Genomic DNA, 23,130 nt, shown 5'->3' on the forward strand with positions numbered 1-23,130 from the left:
TACTCCCAACACCTTTTATATATAACATACAGCAGTGTTAATTATATTTATCCTGTGGTACATTATATTCCTAGTACTTATTTTTCTTATAACTGGAACTTTGTACCTTTTGACTGCCTTCATCCAATTCCCTTCCCCCAGCCCCCTGCCTCTGGTAACCACAGATGTGATCTCTTTTTCTCTGAGCTTATTTTTGAAGTATAATTGTCCTACAACACTATGTTAATTACTATTCCACAATATAGTGATTGAGTATTTCTATACATTTTAAAATGAGAAATAAAGTCTTGGGACTTCCCTGGTTGTCCAGTGGTTAAGACTCTGAGCTTCCAATGCAGAGGGGGCATAGTTCAGTCCCTGGTTGGGGAATCAAGATCCCATATACTTTGTGGCCAAAAATACATAAATAAAAATTTTTTAAAAATATAAAGCCTTTATAGAGGCAGTCAAGTTAAAATGACGTCATTATGGTTAACAAAAGCTATGACAAACTAGTGAAGTGAAATTGAACGTGTTAGTCACTTAGTCATGTCTGACTCATTCGACCGCACGGACTAGCCTGCCAGGCTCCTCAGTCCATGGGATTCTCTAGGTAAGACCACTGGAGTGAGTAGCCATTCCCTTCTCCAGGGGATCTTCTTGACTCAGGGATCAAACCTGGGTCTCCTGCATTGCAGGCAGATTCCTTACTGTCTGAACCACCAGAGAAGCCCCAAGACAAACCTCGATAGTACATTAAAAAGCAGAGATATCACTTTGTCGACAAAGGTCTGTATAATCAGAGCTATTTCCAGTAGTCATGTACAGATGTGAGATTTGGACCATAAAGAAGGCTGAGCACTGAAGAACTGATGCTTTCAAACTGCAGTGCTAGAGAAGACTCTTGAGAGTCCCTTGGACAGCAAGGAGATCAAACCCGTCAATCCTAAAAGAAATCAACCCTGAACATTCATTGGAAGGACTGACACTGAAGCTCCGGTACTTTGGCTATCTGATGCAAAGAGCCTACTCATTGGAAAAGACCCTGATAAGATTTAAGGCAAAAGGAGAAGGGGGAGGCAGAGGATGGGATGTTAGAGAGCATCACTAACTCACTGGACATGAATTTGAGCAAACTCCGGGAGATAGTGGAGGACAGAGAAGCCTGGACTGCTATAGTCCATGGGGTCACAAAGAGTCGGACACAACTGAGCATGCACGCACATCGCCATATGTGGAGTGGCCACTGTGTTGGATGGTACAGCTCTGGACTCTGGTGAGAGAGACCCCAGGATGGTTGATCCCTGCCCAGGATGGCCACCACAGCAGTGGAGGGAGTGACCTGCTGGGACTCTTATCCTGGAGCCTCTGATTCCAGTCAAGACCAGGCCAGAGTGTCTCTATGTGGTTGTCCCCCCTGTAGACTCTTGACAGTGAGGCTGGAAGCCTGCACACGTTTCCCAGACACCCCTGCCCACTAGTGTCCCGTCATGTTCTGTGAGAAGGACGTCAGAAGACAGGTGGAGAGGAGAAGCCATTTTTTTTCCAGGCTCCTGGCTGCCCCTTAGTGGAGACAATAGCAATGACTTTAGCAACAACAGCAGAGGGACTTCCCTGGTGGTCCAAGGGTTAAGATTCTGAGCTTCCTATGCAGGGGGCATGGGTTTGATCCCTGATATGAGAACTAATATCCCACAATGTGGCATGGCCAAAACAAGCAGAAAGCAATAATGGCAGAAACAGCGGTGGCTAGTGAGGACCAGCATCCGGGTTCCTGCTCAGCGCCCAGTGGTGGTGGGTTTTGGAATAACACCCTTTCCCTAAAGAGGCTAGCAGTTTCCTCCTGTTACTAATCTTCGATAACCTTGCCTTCCCCTCTACTTTTCCAATTTTGTACTCAATCTCCTGTATCAAATTGCCTTCTGTTTGAAATACAGATACTGCTGGCTTCTCTTTTCCTTATGGAACATGGACTGATAAAGCACCCAAGGCAGCTAAAAGCCTCTGTCACTCCCGCCTGGACCACTGCTGCATCTTTCCAGGTGTTCCACTTGCTTCTACCCATCCCCTCTCCATCCACTTTGCCTGCCTTATCCAGAGCCAGTGTTCTAGAACACAGAGCTGATCATGTGCAAAACAGTCTGGTGGCCTCCCCTTCCTCTGTGCACAGGGGGTGAAGGAGCACGTGAGACCGAGAGCTTGGAGCTCGGAGAGCAAGATGGTCTCAAAACGAGGCCGAGTCACACATGGTCTTGTTTTTCTGCTCTTCACACAGTGCTGCCCCATCAGACTATTATGTGATCTGGCCTTGTCTCCAGACCTTCTTGGGCTCAGCTGATAAAGAATCTGCCTGCAATGCGGGAGACCTGGGTTTGATCCCTGGGTTGGGAAGATCCCCTGGAGAAGGGAAAGGCTACCCACTCCAGTATTTTGGCCTGGAGAATTCCATGGACTGTATAGTCCATGGGGTCACAAAGAGTCGGACACAACTAAGCGACTTTCACTCTCACTTTCAAGACCCTCTGTCTTGCTCTCTGAACTCCAGCGTCTCAGTCTCAATATGTTTCTTTGTTCTTCAGCTCCTTTTTGCTTGTGGTGGTTCCAAGCCCCCACCATCACTGAATGCACCCTCAGTCTTCAAGGGTCACACCCTTGGGCTACTCTGTAGCACTTATCACTGTGTCTACTTATCTATTTCCTCACGTGATTTTTTTTTTTTTTTCTTTTGGATTTTTTTTCCCTTCTAGACTTGTGGTTTTCACAATGGTGGGGGCACGGGGGTGGCCTGAGACCAGCAGCTTCAGCACCTCCTGGGGATTTGTTTGTTGTTGTTCAGTCGCTGAGTCGTGTCCAACTCTTTTTGACCCCATGGACTGCAGCACCCCAGGCTTCCCTGCCCTCTACTGTCTCCTGGAATTTGCTCAAATTCATGTCCACTGAGTCAGTGATGCCATCCTCTGCCACCCCCTTCTCCTTCTTTGCCTTCAGTCTTCCCAGCATCAGGGTCTTTTCCATCAGAGTCTTTGCATCAGGTGGCCAAAGTACTGCAGCATCAGCTTCAGCACCAGTCCTTGCAGTGGCTAATCGGGGTTGATTTCCTTTAGGATGGACTGGTTTGATCTCCTTGCAGCCCAGCAGACTCAGGTCCCACCCAGAGCTATAAATCAGAATCAGAGACCCAGTCTGTTTAGCAGACCTTCTGGGTAGCTCCAGGGTGAGACCCATTTGTGGAGAGCGTGTGTGTGCCCAGCTCACCAATGGAGCACCTGTGTTCAGTGAACATTTGACTGTGAATAGTTTGTTGGATGAATCACAAAGCACGTTGTGCTCATTTGAGTGGCACAGGGTACATCAAGTTGCTGAAGACCCTGGAGCAGGAAGCTCGTGAGACTTCAGAGTGGAGGAGGTGGACCGGAAGCTGTGCCCTCACCACCTCAGGATTGCTCAACCTTCCAGCTTGACTGCCTAAGAAGTGGCGCTGTCACAAGAAAGACCACGGAAGGGGAACCTGTGCTGAAGAAGCCTGTGTCACTGTGGGCAGTGCCCAGTGGGACCTTCCTTCGTCATCCTTTCAGTGAAAGTTGGCTAAGGATGAGTGGAAAGAAAGAGTTGTGTTTGATTCTTTGTGACCCCATGGACTGTAGCCCACCAGGCTCCTCTGTCCATGGGATTCTCCAGGCAAGAATACTGGAGTGGGTTGCCATACCCTCCTCCAGGGGATCTTCCTGACCCAGGGATCGAACTCCGTTATTCTGTGTTGAAGGCAGATTGTTTACCGTCTGAGCCACAGATGAGCAGGTGGAGCTAAAAGAAGGCAACACATGTCTCAAGAAATAAATGCCTCTCCAGTAATGGTCCTCCGGCAAACATCAAATGCCTGCCCTGTGCAGGGTACAGTGCAGAGGTAGAACGACAGCAAATACATACTACCATTTCCTCTTTTCAGAAGAGGGGACTAGGGGTGTAGAGAGGCTACTTGCCAAGGTCACACATCAAGAAGGTGGCGGTTGGGAAATAATCCCAGGTGTTGTGGGTGCTGCTGCGGTGCAGAGAGGTGAAAATACTGCAACCCTGTTTAGCTGACACCCATATGACACACACACGCACGCACACGCACACACACACACACACACACACACACGCCCCTATCCTGGGACAGGGTGCCTTGTTGGGAAGGGTGGTATACACACACACACACACACACACACACACACACACAGGGCCCTTTGTTGGGAAGGGTGGTGTACACACACACACACAGACCCCTATCCTAGGAACAGTTGTTGGGAAGGGTGGTGTGTACACACACACACACATAGACACACACACCCTATCCTAGGAACTGGGCGCCTTGTTGGGAAGCGTGAGGATCCTTTTTGCCAGGCGCACGGGAATGGGAACGGCATCCCTTGCAGAGGGCCCAGAATCGGCAGGGACCTGGAGGGCTAAGGGACCTTGGCACAAGAACGGAGAAATCCTGGAAGACATGGTGAAGGAATGCAGGAGGAATTCTGCAAAGGTCCCGGATCCGCGCACCTCCCAGGCCCCGCCCCTCTCGGCTGGGGCGTGGCGCGCGCGGCCCCGCCCTCGACCCCGCCCCTTCAGCTCAGCGGATCGTGCACCGCCCCGCTTTGGCCCCGCCCTCCCCTGGGCTCGGCTGCGCGCGCACCGCCCCTCGCACCAGTGCGCGCGCGCGGCCCCGCCCCATTCCCCGCCGGCGCTGGGAGCCCGAGTCCGCGGGAAGATGGCGGCCCCGCTCATCCCCCTTTCCCAGCAGGTACGGGCCAGACGGGCGAGGGTGCGGCGTCGCGGTGCGGGGCGCGAGGCGGGTGCTGCGGGGAGGCCTAGGCGTGGGGAGGCCCAGCAGGGTGACGGCGGCTCGCGCTGAGGGTCCCCGGCGGAGAGCGGGCGAGTGGGCGGGCGGTCCTGAAGGTGACAGGCCGGTCCGGCCCGCGGCCTCCCGCACCCTGGCGACCCTCTGCGGGCGGCAACCCCGCAAGCAGGGCCGCATCGCGTGTCGGCTCCGTCCGGCGCCCGGTATTCTCCGCAGTTTCCAGGCCGGGTGATGCATGGTAGCATTCGGCTGCCTCCCGGTGAGGTGGGCAAGGGGCACGAGCATTTTTGCGGGTGCGGCGGCCCCGCGGGTCTTTGTCTCCTGTCGGGTCCCAGCGCCGGGGCGGCCAGCATTTCCGCCGCGGTGGAGGGCAGAGCCCCTCCGGAGCCGGGACCCACCAGCATTGCGACCCCGGACTCGTCTCGTCCCTTGGGAGCCCCTTCCGGCACCCCTGCGCTGTGAAAGGGAGGGGGGGGGGAGTCTCAAGTCTCCGGACTCCTTGCTGTGCCTCAGATCAGCCTGATGCTCTTACCGAGGGGCGACACAGACCTGAAGTGAGAGCCGTGCACAGGCAGCCCTGCCTTCTGGGAGGCACGTTCATTCATTTACCCATCCTTCAAATGTGCATAGGGCCAGGTGCTGGGAGCGCAGCAGTCACCCAGACTAACAAGGTCGCTGCTCTCCTGGAGGTGACACACTCGTGGGACCTAGAAAGTACCCATGTCCTGCTGATAACAGCTGCCCTTATTTGCTGAATTTCTGTGTCGTACCAGGCACCAAATTTTATGCAGTTTGCCAGAATGATCTAGCACAGCGTTGGGATTCAGAGTGAGGACACAGGGTTACATTATCACGTGTTCAGATCTTGGCTCTGGGTCTTACTTCTCTGGGTGTCCTTGGATGACGCCCTTATCTTCTCCATGCCTCAGTCACCTTATTTGGAAAATGGGAATATTAAAAAAGTATTGGGATCAGGTGAAGATTAAGCATGTCAAGCGCTTACAGCAATGCTTGGCATATCGGTATCACTCAGTGATCCTGTAATTAGGACCATTATTTCCTTCTCTGGCAGATTGGGACATTTGGAAGTAGAGATGACAGCAGTGAGAATGCCCAACCCCAGAAGAGCTCTTAGGCAGATTATCATGACTGGTCAGCTGATCCATGGAGAGAGATGGTGCCTACTTGCTAGATATTGCCAGAACTAGCCAATTTGTAACACTGTCACTAAATTCAAAGCACTGGAGACCTGTGGTTATTAATTAACAGATATGAAAGTGTTCTGTAAGCTATTAAGTTCCCTGCAGATGTTGCATATTATTATTAATGGCCAGTCGCTACATTTTAGGGTATGGGAGGGTGAAACACCCATAGGCTCATTTAATGATGAAGTGCCTCTGATTTTTAAAGCTTCCGATCCAAATGACAGTTGCCTTAATTTGCACTTTGATGACAGTAGCTAATGTTAATCGAGTGCTTTAGAGTTTATTAAATAATTTCTAACTTGTGCTTATCCACACAACAGAGAGGGGATTCTTTACCGATGAAGGATTAGCTTTAGAGAATGGCAGTGGTTTTTAGAGAAAGGCTGCTGTGAGGTCAGGTGTGAAAACCTGAATCAGGTCATGTGATTCACCTGCTTAGAATCCTTTAGACTAAAGTCCCAATCCACCCCCTCGCCCCCGCAACACCGCCACCTCGCCACCACCCTGCAGGAATCCCTGGTGGCCAGGTACCTGTCAGCCTCTCCTGCCTCTTCCCGACTCTGGCACCCACATTGCAGCCCTTCTTGTGGCTTTTCTCCTCCTCCCACAGCCTGAGCTCTGTCTGTCCTCCCGGTGTCCTGCAGGCTGTTCCTCCTTCCTGAAGCGTCCATCCCTGTTTCTTCCCTTGATGCTGCCAGAGCCTGACTCCCTTCAGGTGGCAGCTCACATGTTGTTCTGAGAGGCCTTCGCTGCTTACCTGTCCCAAGTAGCCCCCTCGCGCAGCAGTGTGCCACCCTGACACCACCCATCGGCACCAGCCGTGGTCCACAGACGTCTGTGGGTCTCTCTGCTGTGTCCCCATTCAACCAGGCGCAGGCCTCTTGCTCAGTGCCCCTGACTGTGCTCAGCACCCAGGGCGTGTTAGGTAAACCCGTGAAGCAAGGACCGAGGAGTTACACCACCCAGCACCCTTCACGGGTGGCCTTTCTTCTCTCCATCTGGCCAGGGATCTGGGCCTTGGGGGTAGGGAGCTCCACCAAGTGGATCCCCTGGTCTCTGACAAGTTCAGGTCATCATTGGCTGGTGTGCTTTTTCCTGTTTCTTTCTCTGTACATTTGTTGAATAATGCCATGGCCAGAGTTTCTTCCTTGGATAATCTTGTCAACTGTTGACACTTGTTAAGTGAAGCGCTGCACCACGGATTCCTGTCGACCCAGATCTACCAGGCGCTTCCAGTCTAGCTGAGGGCCTCCCAAAAGTTCATGATTATTACTGGGGAAGCATGGGTATGATTCCAGGGTAGTTTCTGTTTGGGGGCAGTAGGGGAGCCCCCGCTGGATTGAGGTGTAGGGCAGCATTGGAATGTGAATGGCCAGTTGAAGGTGAGTGAAGCTAGTAGCCAGTGAGTTTGTGGAGGGTGGGGTGTTTTTCCTCTGCCTCCAGCCCTGTCTGGGTTTTTCTTATCAGCCTCATTCCTGCTCTGCTCCCTACTCAGCTGTATCTGTGATGTCCTTGCCCCATATAGTCTTTGCTGACCCTGAATATAAATCTTGTCAATTTGAAGAGTGGATAGTTCTCCCTCTAACGGTGATTTTTTTTTCCCCTCCGTCAACATCTCATTGATTTTTCTTTCTCCCATGCCCCCCTCTACCTCTCCTCTTGCAGCCTGCCCAGAAGTGCACCTGTGTTCCTTACCCTCTTTGTCCCAGGTGCTCTTGTAGTTTACCGGCCGCCTTGCTGACCTTAACCTGAGCGGCCTGTCTTTGGGGCTGGTCCTCCTCGAGCCCTGCAACACTTGTCAGCCACTGTAGCCCGCCCTCAGCCTTTACCGTCTTCTCTCCTGCTTGCATCCTTTCTTTCTGTGTGTTCCCGCCTCTGGTGCAGAGCACTCTAACCTCCTCTCCCACCCCAGACTCCCTGGCCAGAGCCTCATGCCATGACCTCCTGTCGAATGCTGTCTGCCCCAGAGGCCTCTTTGGTGCGATCTCCGCTCAGCTCCACTGGGAGTTCTCCCCCGTGTACCTTCTGTGGGTCCCTTATGTGGCCCCCAGACCGAAGAAGCAGTGGTAACGGGAGGAGAGCATTGGGCCCAGTGGTAATGAGTCTGCTCAGCGCTCACGGAGTTCCTTCTTCCTTCCTTTCCTCTTTGTCATGAGTTTCTTTTTAAAAAATATTTATTTTTATTTTGCTTCTTTTGGGCTGTGCCGGTGTCTGTTGCTGCGTGCAGCTTCCTTTAGTTGTGGTCCGCAGGCTTCTCATTGCGGTGGCTTCTCTTGCCATGGAGCACAGGCTCTAGACATGAGGGCTGAGTGGTTGTGGCTTGCAGGCTCCAGAGCACAGGCTTGGTCGTTGTGGCACACAGCTTGGTCGCTCCTCACTTCTTGTTAGTGCGTGCCACTCTTCCGAGGAGCTTTTATTCCCATTTTACAAACGGGAAACGGAGACTCAGAGAGATGAAGTGTTAATAACTCGCTGAAGTGCCATTGCTGCTGAGTGCAGAGATGGAGCTAAACCCACTTGTGTCTGCCTGCAGAGCCCTGCAGTTTCTGCTCTTCCAGGAGGCCCACTGGGAGCCCCGCCCACAGCGTCACCCAGCAGATGTGTCTGGAGTGAAGGCTCAGGGCTTGGGACCCTTGTTTGTCCTTTCCTCCCTTGTTTCTCCCTTCAAAGTAATCGCTAGTTTCTTTATCTCACTCAGATGCTAATGCGGTATAACTTGGGGGTGGATGGGGTAGAGAGTCAGGCTTTAGAGTAAACCTGGCCCACCCTGTAAGATCCAGAGATCCCGGCTGTCTCTGTCTTAGTGACCCGCATCAACCTGGTTTTTGTTGACTGTGTGGCTCCCAGTCACGCAAAGAACATGTAAGTTTTGTCTCTTCTGCCCCAGCTTTGAGCTTTAAAATAACTTTTTCCACGCCTGGTTCTTAATCCCAATCAGCTGATGGGGGAAGTGAGTGAGCGTCTTTGATCAGATGTACCGAACAGAGAGTTTTTCCTTTAGTCATGTGTGGATGTGAGACTTGGACTATAAAGAAAGCTGAATGCCAAAGAATTGATGCTTTTGAACTGTGGTGTTGGAGAAGACTCTTGAGAGTCCCTTGGACTGCAAGGATACCCAACCAGTCCATCCTAAAGGAGATCAGTCCTGGGTGTTCATTGGAAGGACTGAGGCTGAAGCTGAAACTCCAGTACTCTGGCCACCTGCTGCGAAGAACTGACTCATTTGAAAAGACCCTGATGCTGGGAAAGATTGAAAGGCAGGAGGAGAAGGGGATGACAGAGGATGAGATGGTTGGATGACAACACCGACTCAATGGACATGAGTCTGAGTAAACTCCGGAAGTTGTTGATGGACAGGGAGGCCTGGCGTGCTGCAGTCCATGGGGTCGCAAAGAGTTGGACCCAACTGAGCAATTGAACTGACCTGAATAGAGTGGTCTTCCCAGGTGGCGCTAGTGGTAAAGAACCTGCCTGCCAATGCAGGAGACATAAGAGACATGGGCTCGATCCCTGGGTTGGGAAGATCCCCTGGAGAAGGGCATGGCAACCCATTCCAGTATTCTTGCCTGGAGAATCCTATAGACGGGGGAGCCTGGTGGGCTGTGGTCCATAGTGTTGCAAACAGGCAGATGTGACTGAAGTGACCTAGCACGCACGCACTGGATAGAGTGTCCACTCTCTGGTGCCTCAGGCTGTGCCAACAGACCCAGTCAGCTCCCAGATGAGAGGCACCTCGTGAACCGCACTCCAAGGAGTGGTCTTGGGTTCCCTCCACCTGACCTGACCTGAGTAGCCAGCACTCACTCAGAAAGCTGCTTGATATTCTTCCATGGGACGGTGCTCGCAGGGCCCCATTATCCTTTGAAGCCCCATCAGGGTGCCTGTTTTTCCATGTTCGGGTATTCTTTCAGTGACCTTAGTTGTGCAGTACTTTCTGTACCTCAATTTCCCCATCTGCAGATTGGGAATACTCCTTTACTTGTTCTATCGGCTTCACGGTAGTGGAGTGTCAGGATCCCTCAGAGTGGTAGATGTGTGCGCAGTGTGCCTCCATTGTGCTGTTCGTTCAAGTGTTTTTACTGGGCATCTTCTCTGGGCAGGTGCTTTCCGGACAGCACGTTATACCTGTGACCCTGAAGACCCCCCTGCCTCAGGGAGCGGAGGTTCTAAGGAGGGGCCTGTCGTTGACCTTTAGTCACTAAGTTGTGTCCGCCTCTTTGCCACCCCATGGACCGTGGCTCCTCTGTCCATGGGATTTCCCAGGCAAGAATACTGGAGCAGGTTACTGTCTCCTTTTCCAGGGGCATCTTCCCGACCCAGGGATCAAACCTGCGTGTCTTGCATTGCCAGGTGGATTCTTTACCACTGAGCCACTTGGGAAGCACGGACATGCAGAAATGCACAGACATGTTCACAGTGAAGCGATGCCATCTGCACTCTGAAAAGTATAAAGCTGGGGAGGGCGGTCAGATGTGGAGGTCTGGGAAGGCCTGGAGTCCATGCAGCCTCCCAAGGACTGAGCAGGACAGGCATTTGGTTGGCTCAGATCATTCTCCCAGTCGGTCTCCTCCTTGCCTTTATAAAGTGGTAAACGAGGCCCAGAGACCTTGTGTTATTTGCCAAAGATCGCACCCAGCAAGCTTATGCTGATATGGCTCTTCTGACCTTCTCCCTGGACTCTTTGTTGCTCTGTAGTTTCCTGTCTTGGAGTTTGTTTGTATTTTGAAGCTGCCAAACATTACAATAGTGTGAAGTCTCATCTGTTTTTAAACAGTGTTCATGCTGCTTCATCATTGGGTTCTGCAGAGTCTAGTGGGGAGAAAATCACTTGGTTATGTTTTTATCGATTTATTTTTGGCTGCGCTGGGTCTTCGTTGCTGCACGGGCTCTTCTCTAGTTGCAGAAAGTGGAGGCTACTCTCTTGATGCACAGCATGGACTTTAGGGTGTGGACTTCAGTAGTTGGCGGTACGTGGATTCAATAGTTGCAGCTCCTGGGCTTACTTGCTCCATAGCATGTGGAATCTTCCCCAATCAAGGATCGAGCCTGGGTCTCCTGCCTTGGCAGGAGATGCTTTATCACTGAGCCTCCAGGGTAGCCCTACATTTTAATTTTATTGTTTTAATCTTGTCTCAGTGGAAGGGGGAGGGGATGGGGGAGATGCAAAAACCTCCTCATTATCTTTATGAGGGGTCAGCAAGTTTCCCTGCTGGTGTGGCTCCTCAGTGCTTCCAGAGGCTGACGAGGAATGAGCGGGCCTCGCCCAGCCCAGAGGGAGCTCGGACTCTGCTCAGGCCAGGGCGGCTCAGGTCCAAGCTGGAGGAGGGGCGGCTGACTTGCTTGGGTGTGTTGGAGACAGCTGCGCGGACAGGGCTGTGGGGATCCTGGGAGGGGAGATAGGCATGCCTTTCTGACAGAGGCAGGACAGAATCAGGTGAAGCCGAGAAACTGGAGCTCCAGCTCACAGGGCTGTCGTGGCTGGGACTTTGGGGTACATGTCCTGCTTTTAACTAGGGTGACTTAGGGTTGGAGGGAAGAAGGTGGCTTGGTAAAACGGGACACAGGAGTCTGTGCCTGGCCTACAAATCAGCCTGAGACAAAAGGGCCTGACGGGTGTCCGCTCGCCCAGAGAGGGGCTGACACAGACGCGGGGGAGGAAAGGAGATGTGCTGGCTCACAGGCCCCATGGCTGCTCCTGCGTGCAGGCCCGCCACGGCCGTCCCAGTTCTTACTGCCACTCGCTAATGGGGGGAAGCAGAGGTTACAGATGACCGCAGACAGCCATCTTCGCAAATAGCCATCTCCTTGGATTGCCACTCGCTCTGCCTGCTGGGCGGGATTCCTACAATGTTTGGTCGTAGGATTTACTGGCTGTGTTCTGGCCTGACTGACACAGAGTCGGTTCTCCTTTAGTGCACGCTGGCTGAAAGCAGGGGATGGTGGTGCCTGGCCTCCGCTGTCTGTGGACTGGATCGGGGCCCCTGCCCTGCCCCGCCCCACCCTGGGCACCCCTGTAGCCTGCCCCTCCCAGACTTGTCGCTCTGCCCTGCAGCCCCCAGGCCCTGCTTTCGGTAGCTTGCACATTCTCTCTTGCCTCAGGGCCTCTGCACATGCTTCTTATGGCCTTGCTGGAGTGTCCTTTTCTCTCTTCAGCTCTGGGTAATCCCGTCTGCTCTTCATATCTCAGCTAGCACATCGCTGCCCTGACAGACTGGCCCAGCTTTTCTGTACTGCCTTAGGGGAGATCTTGTACTTTTCTACATACCAGTTTGTAATTTTGTGCTGGTGGGAGTCTTCGATTGATGGAGGTTCTTCTCCACTGCGTGGACTGTGTCTACGAAGGCATGGATTGGGCTGGTTTTAATTTATCCTTGGGTGTGCTTCCCCGATGGTTCACTGGTAAAGAATCTGCCTGCAATATCGGGGACATGGGTTTGATCCCTGGGTCAGGAAGGTGGCCTGGAGAAGGAAATAGCAACCCACTTTGGTATTCTTGCCTGGGAAATCCCATAGACAGGGGTGCCTGGTGGGCTACAGTCCATGGGGTTGCATGAATCGGATATGACTTAGTGACTGAACATCAGCTTTAGGTGCTGGTAATCATCTGTTGAGCTAAAGGGTGACTGGTTGGGCAAGCCCACTTTATAAGAGAGAGTTAGGCTCTCTGGCAGTTCTTGAGGAGTGAAGCGACAGGCGTAGATTGTCTGACTGCTTCTCCAGGAAATGGCCAGAGTTGGTACTAACTCGGAGACATCTGCTGTGATGGGCCCTGCGGTGATACAGAGCAGCCTGGCCGGAGAGGGCTGGAGGGCAGAAGGGCTGGTGGTCAAAGCAGTGTGTGGATTGGCTGCTTGGACGGGGTCCTCCGAGGGGACATGGAAAGCAGCTGTGGTGTGGGCAGGCAGCAGGACCAGACGGGCCTTCCTGGGAGCCGGTGGGTGGCGCCAGGCGGTGGCTGTCTCCACTGAGACCAGACCGTATTTACCTTTGCAGCAGTCGTCCAGGCCGGGCTAGACTCCACACAGAGATGCAGCCCGTCCCCTGGGGACACCCCCATGATGTTTACCGAGTGCTTAACGTGTGCTGGCTCAGGCCCAAGATGAATAAAGCCAAGCTCCCGCCCTTCAGACAGCTGAACTGGGGCCGGGCTCCCAGACGATCAGAGGTCAGGTGGAGGTCAGGTGGCAGCCAGCAGAGGTGGAGTGAATGGCCTCCACTGGGCGGGAAGTGAGGAGAGGAGGAAGAGCGGACCTGCCTCTCCCCTCTCCCACCCCTTGCGGCCAGTCAGAGCCCTGGTTCCTGGACTCTGGTCACCCGGGTCCCCCAGAGCGGTGCTGGGGAGAGATTTGGGGCACAGGTCTTGCTTGGAAGTAAGGGGGTATGGCTGGACACCCCCTTTGTGCCCCTTCACCACTGATTCCTTATGAGGGAGATGTCATTGCCATCACCCTTATGCTTATTGATTCATCGCTTTTAATATTTATTTATTTATTTGGCTGAGCTGGGTCTTAGTTACGGCATGCACTGTCTTTAGTTGTGGCGTGTGAACTCCCAGTTGCGGCAGGTGGTATCTAGTTCCCTCACCAGGGACTGAACCCTGGCCCTCTGCACTGGGTGTGCAGAGTCTTAGCCACTGGACCACCAGGCAAGTCCGAGGATGGGCTTTTCAGTTTTACATTTCCAGTGGAAACAAAACTGTTCTTCCAGGCTGTTTTTAAAGAGGAAAGATTGAACAAGAAAACAGCTTGACAATGAGGCTCTCTTTTGGAGACAGTATAACCATTAGGACTCTGAAGTTTTGGGGCTGGGACCAGCCTCTAAGTCGCCCCACACCCGAGAGACAGCCGTGTTGGAGGTCCCAGAACCTGATTGACTTCGGTGTGTGTGATTACAAATGTTTGTCCCTTTGGATGGTTTCTTTGATAAGGGTTAGAACGGCTTCTGTGCCCTCAGCACACTCCTGTGTCCATTTTGAACATGAAAAAATATTTATTTGGCTGTGCTGAGTCTTAGTTTCGGGATCTTTAGTTGCAGCACATGGGATCTAATTCCCTGACCAGGGATCAAACCCAGGCCCCCTGCATTGGGAGTGTGGAATCTTAGCCACTGGACCACCAGGGAATACTCCCCATTTTGAACACTCTCTATGCAGAAGGGGGGCTCCCCAGGGGATGAGCCGACACCCACGATGCTGAGTGAGTTGGGCAAGCCTGTGGGTCACTCTGGTGCTCACACATCAGGCCGTGGAATCAGCAGCTTTTTCCAGACCAAGGTTCTAGTATTGGCTTTCTACTTTTTGATTTTATTCTGTTGCCTTCTTGCCACTAGAAAATCTTCTTTCATTCACAGTCCTGTACGTGGGTTTTTGTTGGTATGTACTTAGCATACTGTGGGCTTTCCTGGTGGCTCAAACGGTAAAGAATCTGCCTGCAATGCAGGAAACCTGGGTTCATTCCCTGGGATGGGAAGGCCCCCTGGAGAAGCTCATGGCTACCCACTCCAGTATTCTTGCCTGGACAATTCCATGGACAGAGGAGCCTGGTGGGCTGCAGTCCATGGGGTCGTGAAGAAATCAGACATGACCGAGCAACTTTCTTTCTTTAGCCCACTATGTGTGAGATTATATGTGAAATAAAAATGAACCACAGAAACTAAGAGAACTGAAAGACTTCTGTCCTGGTGTTGAGAGAGAAAACGAGAGTGCTGTGTACCATCGTGTAGCTAGCACTTGGTGAAATATTTTACTGTTTGCTGAAAAGATCGTTCGGCATGGCCAGCTGCAACATGGTTTGATGTCGCAGCACACATCCTAACAGCTTTGTCTGACTTCTATCCCAACAGTTCTTTGTAGATAAAACCTGGTCTTCTGTCTCGGTGACAATAATAAAAGCCATCATAATGATAGATCTTGTAAGTGCTTCCCTTTGCAGAGTGTGCTTTATCTGCGTTTTCTCACTTGATATAGGAGCAGATGTCTTACAGATGGGGAAACTGAGGCCCCGAGAGGCTTCAAGCTTGTCTTCACTTTGCCACCTCCAAGTGGGAGCCTTGTCTGCTGGAGGGCTGACCACCTTCCACCCATCTCAGCCCCTCCCTTCCAAGGCGCCATCTAAATCTCACCCATCCCACGAACAACCTTTTTCTGACCCACTGTTGTGGGTGGAGCTCATAACATGTGAGTGTGAAACTCCATCCTCGAAGAAGTGAAATGTAGGGAAGGGGGCCCAATCAGTACAGTAGTCTTAACATAAATTAGGCTTGAAGAAGTGTCTCTTTTATAAATTTGGGGCTACGTAAGTGTGGAAGAGAGGCGCTCACTTCAGTGGGGAATTCGCACTACTTCTTAGAACCGGAGATTTGATGCGGGGGATGGAAGGTAATTGGCGTTCAGCAGGCAGACACACACAGCCACATGCCCCACTAGGGGTGATCTGCGCTCAGACAGGGTGAGAGGTGCCCAGCATGTAGAGTGGGGCATCCGCCAGACCGGGAGGGAGGGCAGGCAGGGTTTGACGGCTGTGTGTGTGCGTGTGTGTGTGCGGGTGGGTTTGGGGGGCAGTTAAGCCATCAGGGCCAGACGGTGGCAGGGGAGCACGCAGTGAGCAGGACCGGGTGGGACTCCATACGCCTTCAGCAGCCACCGAGGGTCTTTCTGAGCCAAGCTGTGACCCGGGGATGCCAAGTGGGATGCAGAGGGAGCGGGCGAGCGCGGGTGCCAGCTGAGAGGCCGAGGTGTGTGCGGAGCGCGGCGCGGGTTGGAAGGCCGCCCTCGCTGCTCTGTCTCCATGGCCCTTCCCTCCTTCAGGCCGAGGCTTCATTCCTACGCTGTCCCTGCCCGTGCCTTTGCTCGTCTACCTTTGTGGTTTGGTCTCTGACCAGACCGGATGCTCTGCCCTGTGGTCGCAGGGACTGTCTTTTCACTCACTGTGAAACGGGGGAGCCTGGCTCAGTGCCGGGAACTCCGAGAGCCTCTGGGCTATCCAGAGCTGGGCGCTGGGAGGCCTGACGGTGTCACCTGCAGAGGGGAGCAGGGAGGCGGCATGGAGAGCTGCTGACCCCACCTGGCCTGGGTCCTGGTGTCATTTGCACCAGGGCTCAGAAGATGACAGGGATGTTGGGACCCCGGGGTGGCCGACATAGGGATTTGGGGAAGGCTCAGGGCATGTTTGGGGCTTCCCTGGTGGCTCAATGATAAAGAATCTGCCTGTCATGCAAGAGATGTAGGAGACTCGGGTTTGATCTCTGGGTCGGGAAGATCCCCTGGAGAAGGAAATGGCAACCCGCTTCAGTGTTCTTGCTGGAGAATCCCGTGAACAGAGGACCCGGCAGGCGGCAGTGCGTGGAGTCACAGAGTTGGGCACGACCGAGAACAGCAGGAGGGCACGCTTGGGGGAAGTTGGGAGCACTGTGAGGAGCGGGCACCTTCACGGAGGGCAGTCAGTGCCTGCTGTGTGTAGGGGGCCCTGACTGCTGAGGCGTCACCCCTGTGAGTCTCTACAGGGCCTGGTCCCTCAGATGGAGGAGGGGAAGAGACAATGGAAACGACGGGGGAGGGGCTGTTTTCTGAGACGCCTGGAGGAGCCGTGTCTAGGAGGGCTACGAGCTTCCCTGGTGGCTCAGAGGCTAAAGAATCTGCCTGCAATGCAGGAGACCCGGGTTCGATCACTGGGTGCGAAGATCCCCTGGAGAAGGGCGTGGCAACCCACTCTAGTATTCTTACCTGGAGAATTCCATGGACAGAGGAGCCTGGCAGGCTACAGTCTGTGGGGAGTCCATGGACAGAGGACCCTGGCGGGCTACAGTCCGTGGGGAGTCCATAGACAGAGGAGCCTGGCGGGCTACAGTCCGTGGGGAGGCCAGGGCTGCGTTGATCTTCAGCAGGAGTTTGGGGCTGGAAGCAGCTCCCTGCTGCATCCAGGTGGCCTGGGCAAGGTCCCTGTCCTGTCCCGCCCACCTGCTCCACCGCGTGGCTGCACTCAGCCCCGTACCCCTCCCTCTGTGCCTGGCAGTCCCCCCAGGATCCCACCCCCTGGGTGTTTTCTTGCCAGTGGCGCCTCCTTGTGGCCTGTCAGGGCCCGTCTTCCCCCAGAGCTTCAGCGCGGGTGCTCAGCGTCTGGGGTCCCCTCAGGCAGGCTCGGCCGAGGCGACCGTCTCCTCTCCCTGCGGCTCGGTGTCTGTGGGCCCCCGAGTCGCCCCCCATCCCGCCTTCTCCTCACAGCTTGTGCCCCGCTGTTTTCACTGTCATGTCTAATGCCTCCTCCAGAGCAGGAGCTCCAGGAGGCTGAGGGGGGATCCCCTTATTCACTGTTGCACCCCCACTGAGGCCAGTGCCCAGAACCAGGTAGGCACTCCGTAGGTACTGCGGAGTGGAGAAGGGATTGCCACCTCGATGCCCCGTAGAGACCTCACAGAGAGACATGTTCGGGGCGAGCAACCCCTGTTCTTGTGTTTCTGCACGATGGATGGCTGCATTCTTGGGCGTCGTTCCTGGAGGGCAGGGCAGTGTCTCCCCAGCTTCCTCCACTCCCTGCTATCACCCTCTCCTAGTAGCTGAGTGTATACTCAGTTCTCCTCCTCACAAGCGCATCTGCCCGGCTCGCCTTCAGGAGGATGGGATGATGTTCTGACCTCTCAGCAAGGGGTGGGCAGACCTGTCGTCACTGTGCCTGCCCTTCCTATCTCACTGAAGCGGCTGAGTGACCCCGAGTCCCTGCTGGGGGACTCGTTCCAGAGCCTCGCCCGTCCCTGACCTCTCCCTCTGACTCTGCAGGCCCGGGACGTGCCTCCCATTGTCACATCCGAGGCTCCTGCGCTGGAGTCCTGGGCTCACTTTGCCTGCCTCTCCCCTTTCTTGAGCCTCAGAGCTCAAGATACGAACCTGTATCTGTTTTGGCAGGTAGATTCTTTACCACTGAGCCACCAGGGAAGTCCAACGTGTATGCGTTTAATAAGTGAATGAATGAATCCGTAAGTTCCAGAGCAGAAAACTGGCAAATCCAAGGGCGTGCCACTGTTCTAAGAAGTTGTCTGTGAAGGACAGGAGGAGCTTGGTAGTTTGAGATGCAGTCATGATGGGGCGGGCATTTCAGAGCATAAAGGAGCTGGTGGAAGGAGAGTGATGTGTGAGAGGATAGGACTTGACAGGCCAGTGTTTGACGGGTGCTCACCACATGTCAGCGGCCAGCGGCGGGAGTCCTTGTCCTCTTTCCAAATGAAGAAATCAAGGCCCAGAAAGGCTGCTCAGCCTCCGCAGGGTTGCACAGCATCCCAGTGGTGGGATAGGACTTGAGTCTACATGTGTGTGGTGGCGCTCTTGACCTCTGTGTGGCTCTGCTTCCTCTAGTGATGAGAAGACCCAGCCAAGAGGTGTGGGCAGAGGCTTTCTTGGGGAACGTCGGGGCTCCGTGTAGGTCCTGCATCCCATGTGGATCAGTGTGTTGGAGCCAGAAGGCGGCCGCCAGTGATTTCATTCCTTTCTCCCTTCCATTTCTGGTAGATGGGGCGGAGAGCTCTGGTCTCCCGGGAGCATGGAAGCTGTCCCACCTCGGTTCTGTGTTCCTCCAAGTGGCTTCTTGCCCTGAACTCCCCAGCCTGCCGTGTTCCCCTTGACGCTTCACGGTCTGCCAGGACCTTCTGAGCGCTCTTGCTCCATGGTCCTCCTTGTGTGTGTGCTCAGTTGCTCATGCTTCTCTGACTTTTTGCAACCCCGTGGACTGCAGCCCGCCAGGCTCTTCTGTTCATGGAATTGTCCAGGCAAGAATACTGAAGTGGGTTGTCATTTCCTTCTCCAGGGGATCTTCCTCACCCAGGGATCGAACCTGAATTTCCTGCCTCTTCTGCACTGAGCAGAGTCTTTAGCACTGCGCCTCCTGCGGAGTCTCCTTGTAGGCGGGGACTGTAAATATAAAAGGCCCCGAGGTCTGCATGGGTTGCAGGGAGGCCCTGCCTCCTGTGCCACAGGGCGGGTGGGCACTTTCATGGCCTTCATCGTGGCGTCATTTGGGTCTCCAGGGAGAATCATGTATCTTCCTTCAGATCCCTCATCTTCCGCAGCTCCTTTTCCCTTTTCTGTTCTGTCTACAGAAGCAGTGTGTGTTACCTGGAGAACTCAGAAAGCCGGGGGAGGTCCCCAGCTCACAGGGAAGAGTCACCGCACACCGGTGGCGTCCGTCCCGCCAGGTTTAGATCCCCGGGGACGTGGTTGCTGTGTGCTCCCCAGCCAGGTCATCACCGGGCCTTCTGCTCTGGGCCCTTTTCACTTAGGCAGACTTCTTAAATGTTCTGCCTGGGCTGTTTTTACTGTTGTATGGTATTCTGTCCCCAGGAGACACAGTAATCCATTTGTTGGCTTAACCAGTTATTGACTGCTTGCAGTCGTTCACTGTCAGCTGCAGTCCCCGCCCGCAAGAAGGGCACACGTATCCAATCTTCTTGCCCTTCTGCCTTCCTGCATATCCGATCGTCAGTGAATCCCTGGGCTTGTGTGTTAAAGAAATTCTGGTTATTATTATTTGACAAAAGCATGATCCTGCGCATGGTAAAGCTGCTCTTCATTTATCACTCTTGAACCTGAAGCAGCTTGTATCATGGAAATCCTTGCCAGAGCAGAAACACATCAATTGTTGGTCTTTAGTTATGTGAAAATTTTAAACAGACTAAAAGGAGAGGGAAGAATTCAATGAACTCCCATGTACTCACCACAAGTTCACAACAGATGCCAACATTTTGCAAATATCTCTACCCAAGTTTGTTTTCACCTTAGAAATCATATTTTGAGACTTCCCTGATAGTCCAGTGGCTGAGACTCTGTACTTCCAATTCAGGGCTCCTGGGTTTGGTCTCAGGTCAGGGAACTAAATTGCACATAGTACAACTAAGAAGTTTGCATGTGGCTTTGAAGGCCTCAGAGCAGCAAAACAAATAAATATTAAAAAAAAAAATTCATTTCAATATGCTCCTCTAGTAGTTGAGACTGTTTTCTTTACATCACCGCCGTGCCCTACCACAGCATAAAACAGTAAGAATTGCTTAGTATTATTTGATACCCAGTCCATAATTCAAATTTCCCTAATTAGCTAAAAATATCACCTTGCATTTGGTTGTGAAATCTCCTGAGTCTCCCTTTAAAATTTTTTGAGTTTGGTGGCAGTCCACTCCAGTGTTCTTGCCTGGAGAATCCCCACAGACAGAGGACCCTATAGTCTATAGGGTTGCAGAGTCGGACGTGACTGCAGCCACTGAGCTCGCACCTAACCAGAAAGTCACGTGCTCTACAGGTGGACGCGGAACGGTTCCGTCCCCGCAGGGATCTCTGGTCGCCCTTTTACAGCCACACCCTCTTCCCTCCTACCTCGTTCCTTCCTTAAGCCTTGGCAACCACTGATCTGTCCATTTCTGTGATTTCAGCATTTTGATGATGTGCAGTGGACTCATACAGTATGGAACCTTTGGAGATGGGCCTTTTTCACTCAGTATTGGTAGAGAATCCACCTGCCAATGCAGGAGACGTGGGTTTGTTCCCTGGGTCAGGAAGATCCCCTGGAGAAGGAGATGGCAACCCACTCCAGTATTCTTGGCTGGGAATGGACAGAGACGCCTGGCGGGCTGCAGTCCCTGGGGTCGCAAAGAGTCGGACACGACTGAGCAACTACACAGCAACCACTACAGTGGTGCTCTGGAGATTCTCCTGGGTGGCTGTGTCTATCCGTAGTGGGTTCCTTTTCATTGCCAGGTAGTAGTCCATGGTGCTGTGGGACCATGGTCCATTAGAGCAAAGACCCATTGAAGGAGGTCTGGCGTGTCTTCAGTTTCGCAAGACTATTAGTAATAAAGCTGCACTCAGCGTTTGAGTAAGGGTATTCTGTGAATTTAAATCTCATTTCTCTGAATGCCCAGGATAGTTGCTGGTCTGTGACAGTTGTCTGTTTAGTTAGTTGTTTTTTTGTTTTTTTAAAGAAACTGCCTGCCAGGGTGTTTTCCAGAGTAATTGTACCTTTTTACATTCCCACTAGCAATGTATAAGTGACCTAGTTTCTCTGCATGCTCACCAGTGTCACTGTTTGCTGTTCAGCCATTCTGATAGCTGTGTGGTGGCCTCATTCTGTGGTTTTTCAAGAGAACTTTTTTTTTTAATTGAAGTATGGTTGATTTGCAATATTGGGTTAGTTTCAGATGCACAGAAAAGTGATTCAGTTATAAATATAACTTCTCAGATTCTTTTCCATTATAGGTTATTACAGTATATTGAATATAGCTCCCTGTCACTATGGTTTTTAATTTGCAGTTTGCAGCCGAAGGTATACTGACCATCTTTTCATGTCCGTATTTGCCATCTGTACATCCTGTTTAGTGAAATATCCCTTCATGTCTTTTGCTCATGTTCTCATTGAATTGTTTCCTTTTTGTGTTGTTGAGTTTTGAGAGTTCTTTCTGTATTCCTTCCTGGCTTCTGTGGTGGCCCAGATGGTAAAGAATCTGCCTGCAATGTGGGACACCCGTGTTTGATCCCTGGGTTGGGATGATCCCCTGGAGAAGGGCATGGCTACCCACTCCAGTATTCTTACCTGCAGAATTCCATGGACAGAGGAGCCTGGCAGGCTACAGTCCATGGGGTCTCAAAGAGTCAGACATGACTGAGTGACTAACACTTCCACTTTTACTTTATGTATTCCAGGTACTAGTCCTTTGTGGGATATGTGATTTACAAATACAGTTACCCTTGAACAACACAGGTTTGAACTGTGCAGGTCCACTTATATGTGAATTTTTTCTTTTCTTTTTACTTTCTTGAGCAGGCCAACCCTGAAGGAGTGGCCTCTTTTTCTTTATTTTTAAAACTTTTTTTTTTAAGTAAATGTGTACTACAGTCAAGTACTACTTGATCCGAGTTTGGTTGACTCCATAGATGTGGAACAGAGGAGCCGCATATAGAGGGCCGACTATAAGTTACACTTGGATTTTAAACTGTGCAGAGGGTGAGTGCCCTAACCTCCACAGTCAGTGTTCAAGGGTCAGCAGTATTTCCTTCTAGTCTGTGGCTTGTCTTTGCATCCACTTATCAGAGTCTTTCATAGATCAAACATTTTAAATTTTGTTGAGGTCCAGTTTATCGATTTCCTTTTTTTTTTTTGATTCCTTTTGAATCAGGCTTTTGGTGGCAAGTCTGAACTCTCTCTTCAGCCCCTGATCCTGAATATTTTCTCCTTTGTTTTTCTTCTGAAAGTTTTCTGGCTTTACATTTAAGTTCGTGGTCCCCTTGGCATTAATTTTGTAGAAAGTGTGAGACTTAACGTCTCCAGGCTCATTCTCCCTCTGGAGGGTGGCCCGTTGCTCCAGCACCAGTGGACACAGGCCTCTTTCCTCCTGGCTGGCTTCCGCACCTTTGTCAGAAGTCCGTTGGGCATGGGTCTGCTGCTGGGCTCGTTGCTGTGGGCCATGGTTCTGTGTGTCTTTACCTCCATCAGTGCCACACTGTCTGCGTTCCTGGAACTTTATAGCAGGCCTTGGGATCGGGTGGACAGAGTCCTCCCACTCTATTCCTTTGCAACATCGTTCCAGCTATCTTAGTTCCTTTGCCTTTCTATATAAATTTTAGAGTAATCATATCTGTATCAACGAAGACTTGGAGTCACGTTAGACCATTAGACCTGCGTGTCGGGGGCATGCAGGTGTACCATATGTTGCCTTGGCCTCCAGAAAACCCCTCCACCCACTTCATTTTCCTACTGGCAGGGCCCGGGTCGTGTTTCACCTTTGCCAGCCTGATGGCACACACTGGCATTTCCTGCTGTTTTGCAGTATCTAAACTGAACATCTCCCCTAACTTTGCTGCATCCCTTCTTTCAGAATTGCCTTTTTCTTATCCTTTCCTGGTTTTTTAAATTTGGGATATCTCTGTCCTCAGTATTTATGAAGGCTCTTTCTGCTGTCTCAGTTCTTGCTGCAGTGTTTGCCTTAGCTGTGGCTTAGGAGCCTTGGATCCAGCAGTTGGAGGGAGCTGTCAGTTTCAGGGAGGTTCAGGATGCCCCACTGTTTGCTGATGCTCTGTGAGAGCTACTGAGTTATATCCTGGTTTCCTTAGCTGCAGAGTGTGGTCTGGCCTGCCTGGAGGGC

General features: G+C 52.4%; 1 protein-coding gene across 8 annotated transcripts in view; it reads left to right on the forward strand.

The window, feature by feature from the left end:
* Positions 1 to 4,659: 4,659 nt before the first annotated feature.
* EPS15L1 (epidermal growth factor receptor pathway substrate 15 like 1) overlaps positions 4,660 to 23,130 on the forward strand; it is a 106,077-nt gene continuing 87,606 nt past the window's right edge. For all 8 annotated transcript variants that reach the window (XM_061149962.1, XM_061149959.1, XM_061149960.1 and 5 more), the window contains exon 1: positions 4,660 to 4,756. In XM_061149962.1, the coding sequence (XP_061005945.1) occupies positions 4,724 to 4,756 (33 nt within the window). In that variant the 5' untranslated portion in view covers positions 4,660 to 4,723. The remainder of the gene's footprint in view (positions 4,757 to 23,130) is intronic.

This window comes from Dama dama, chromosome 9, assembly GCF_033118175.1.
Source record: "Dama dama isolate Ldn47 chromosome 9, ASM3311817v1, whole genome shotgun sequence".
NCBI lineage: Eukaryota > Metazoa > Chordata > Mammalia > Artiodactyla > Cervidae > Dama > Dama dama.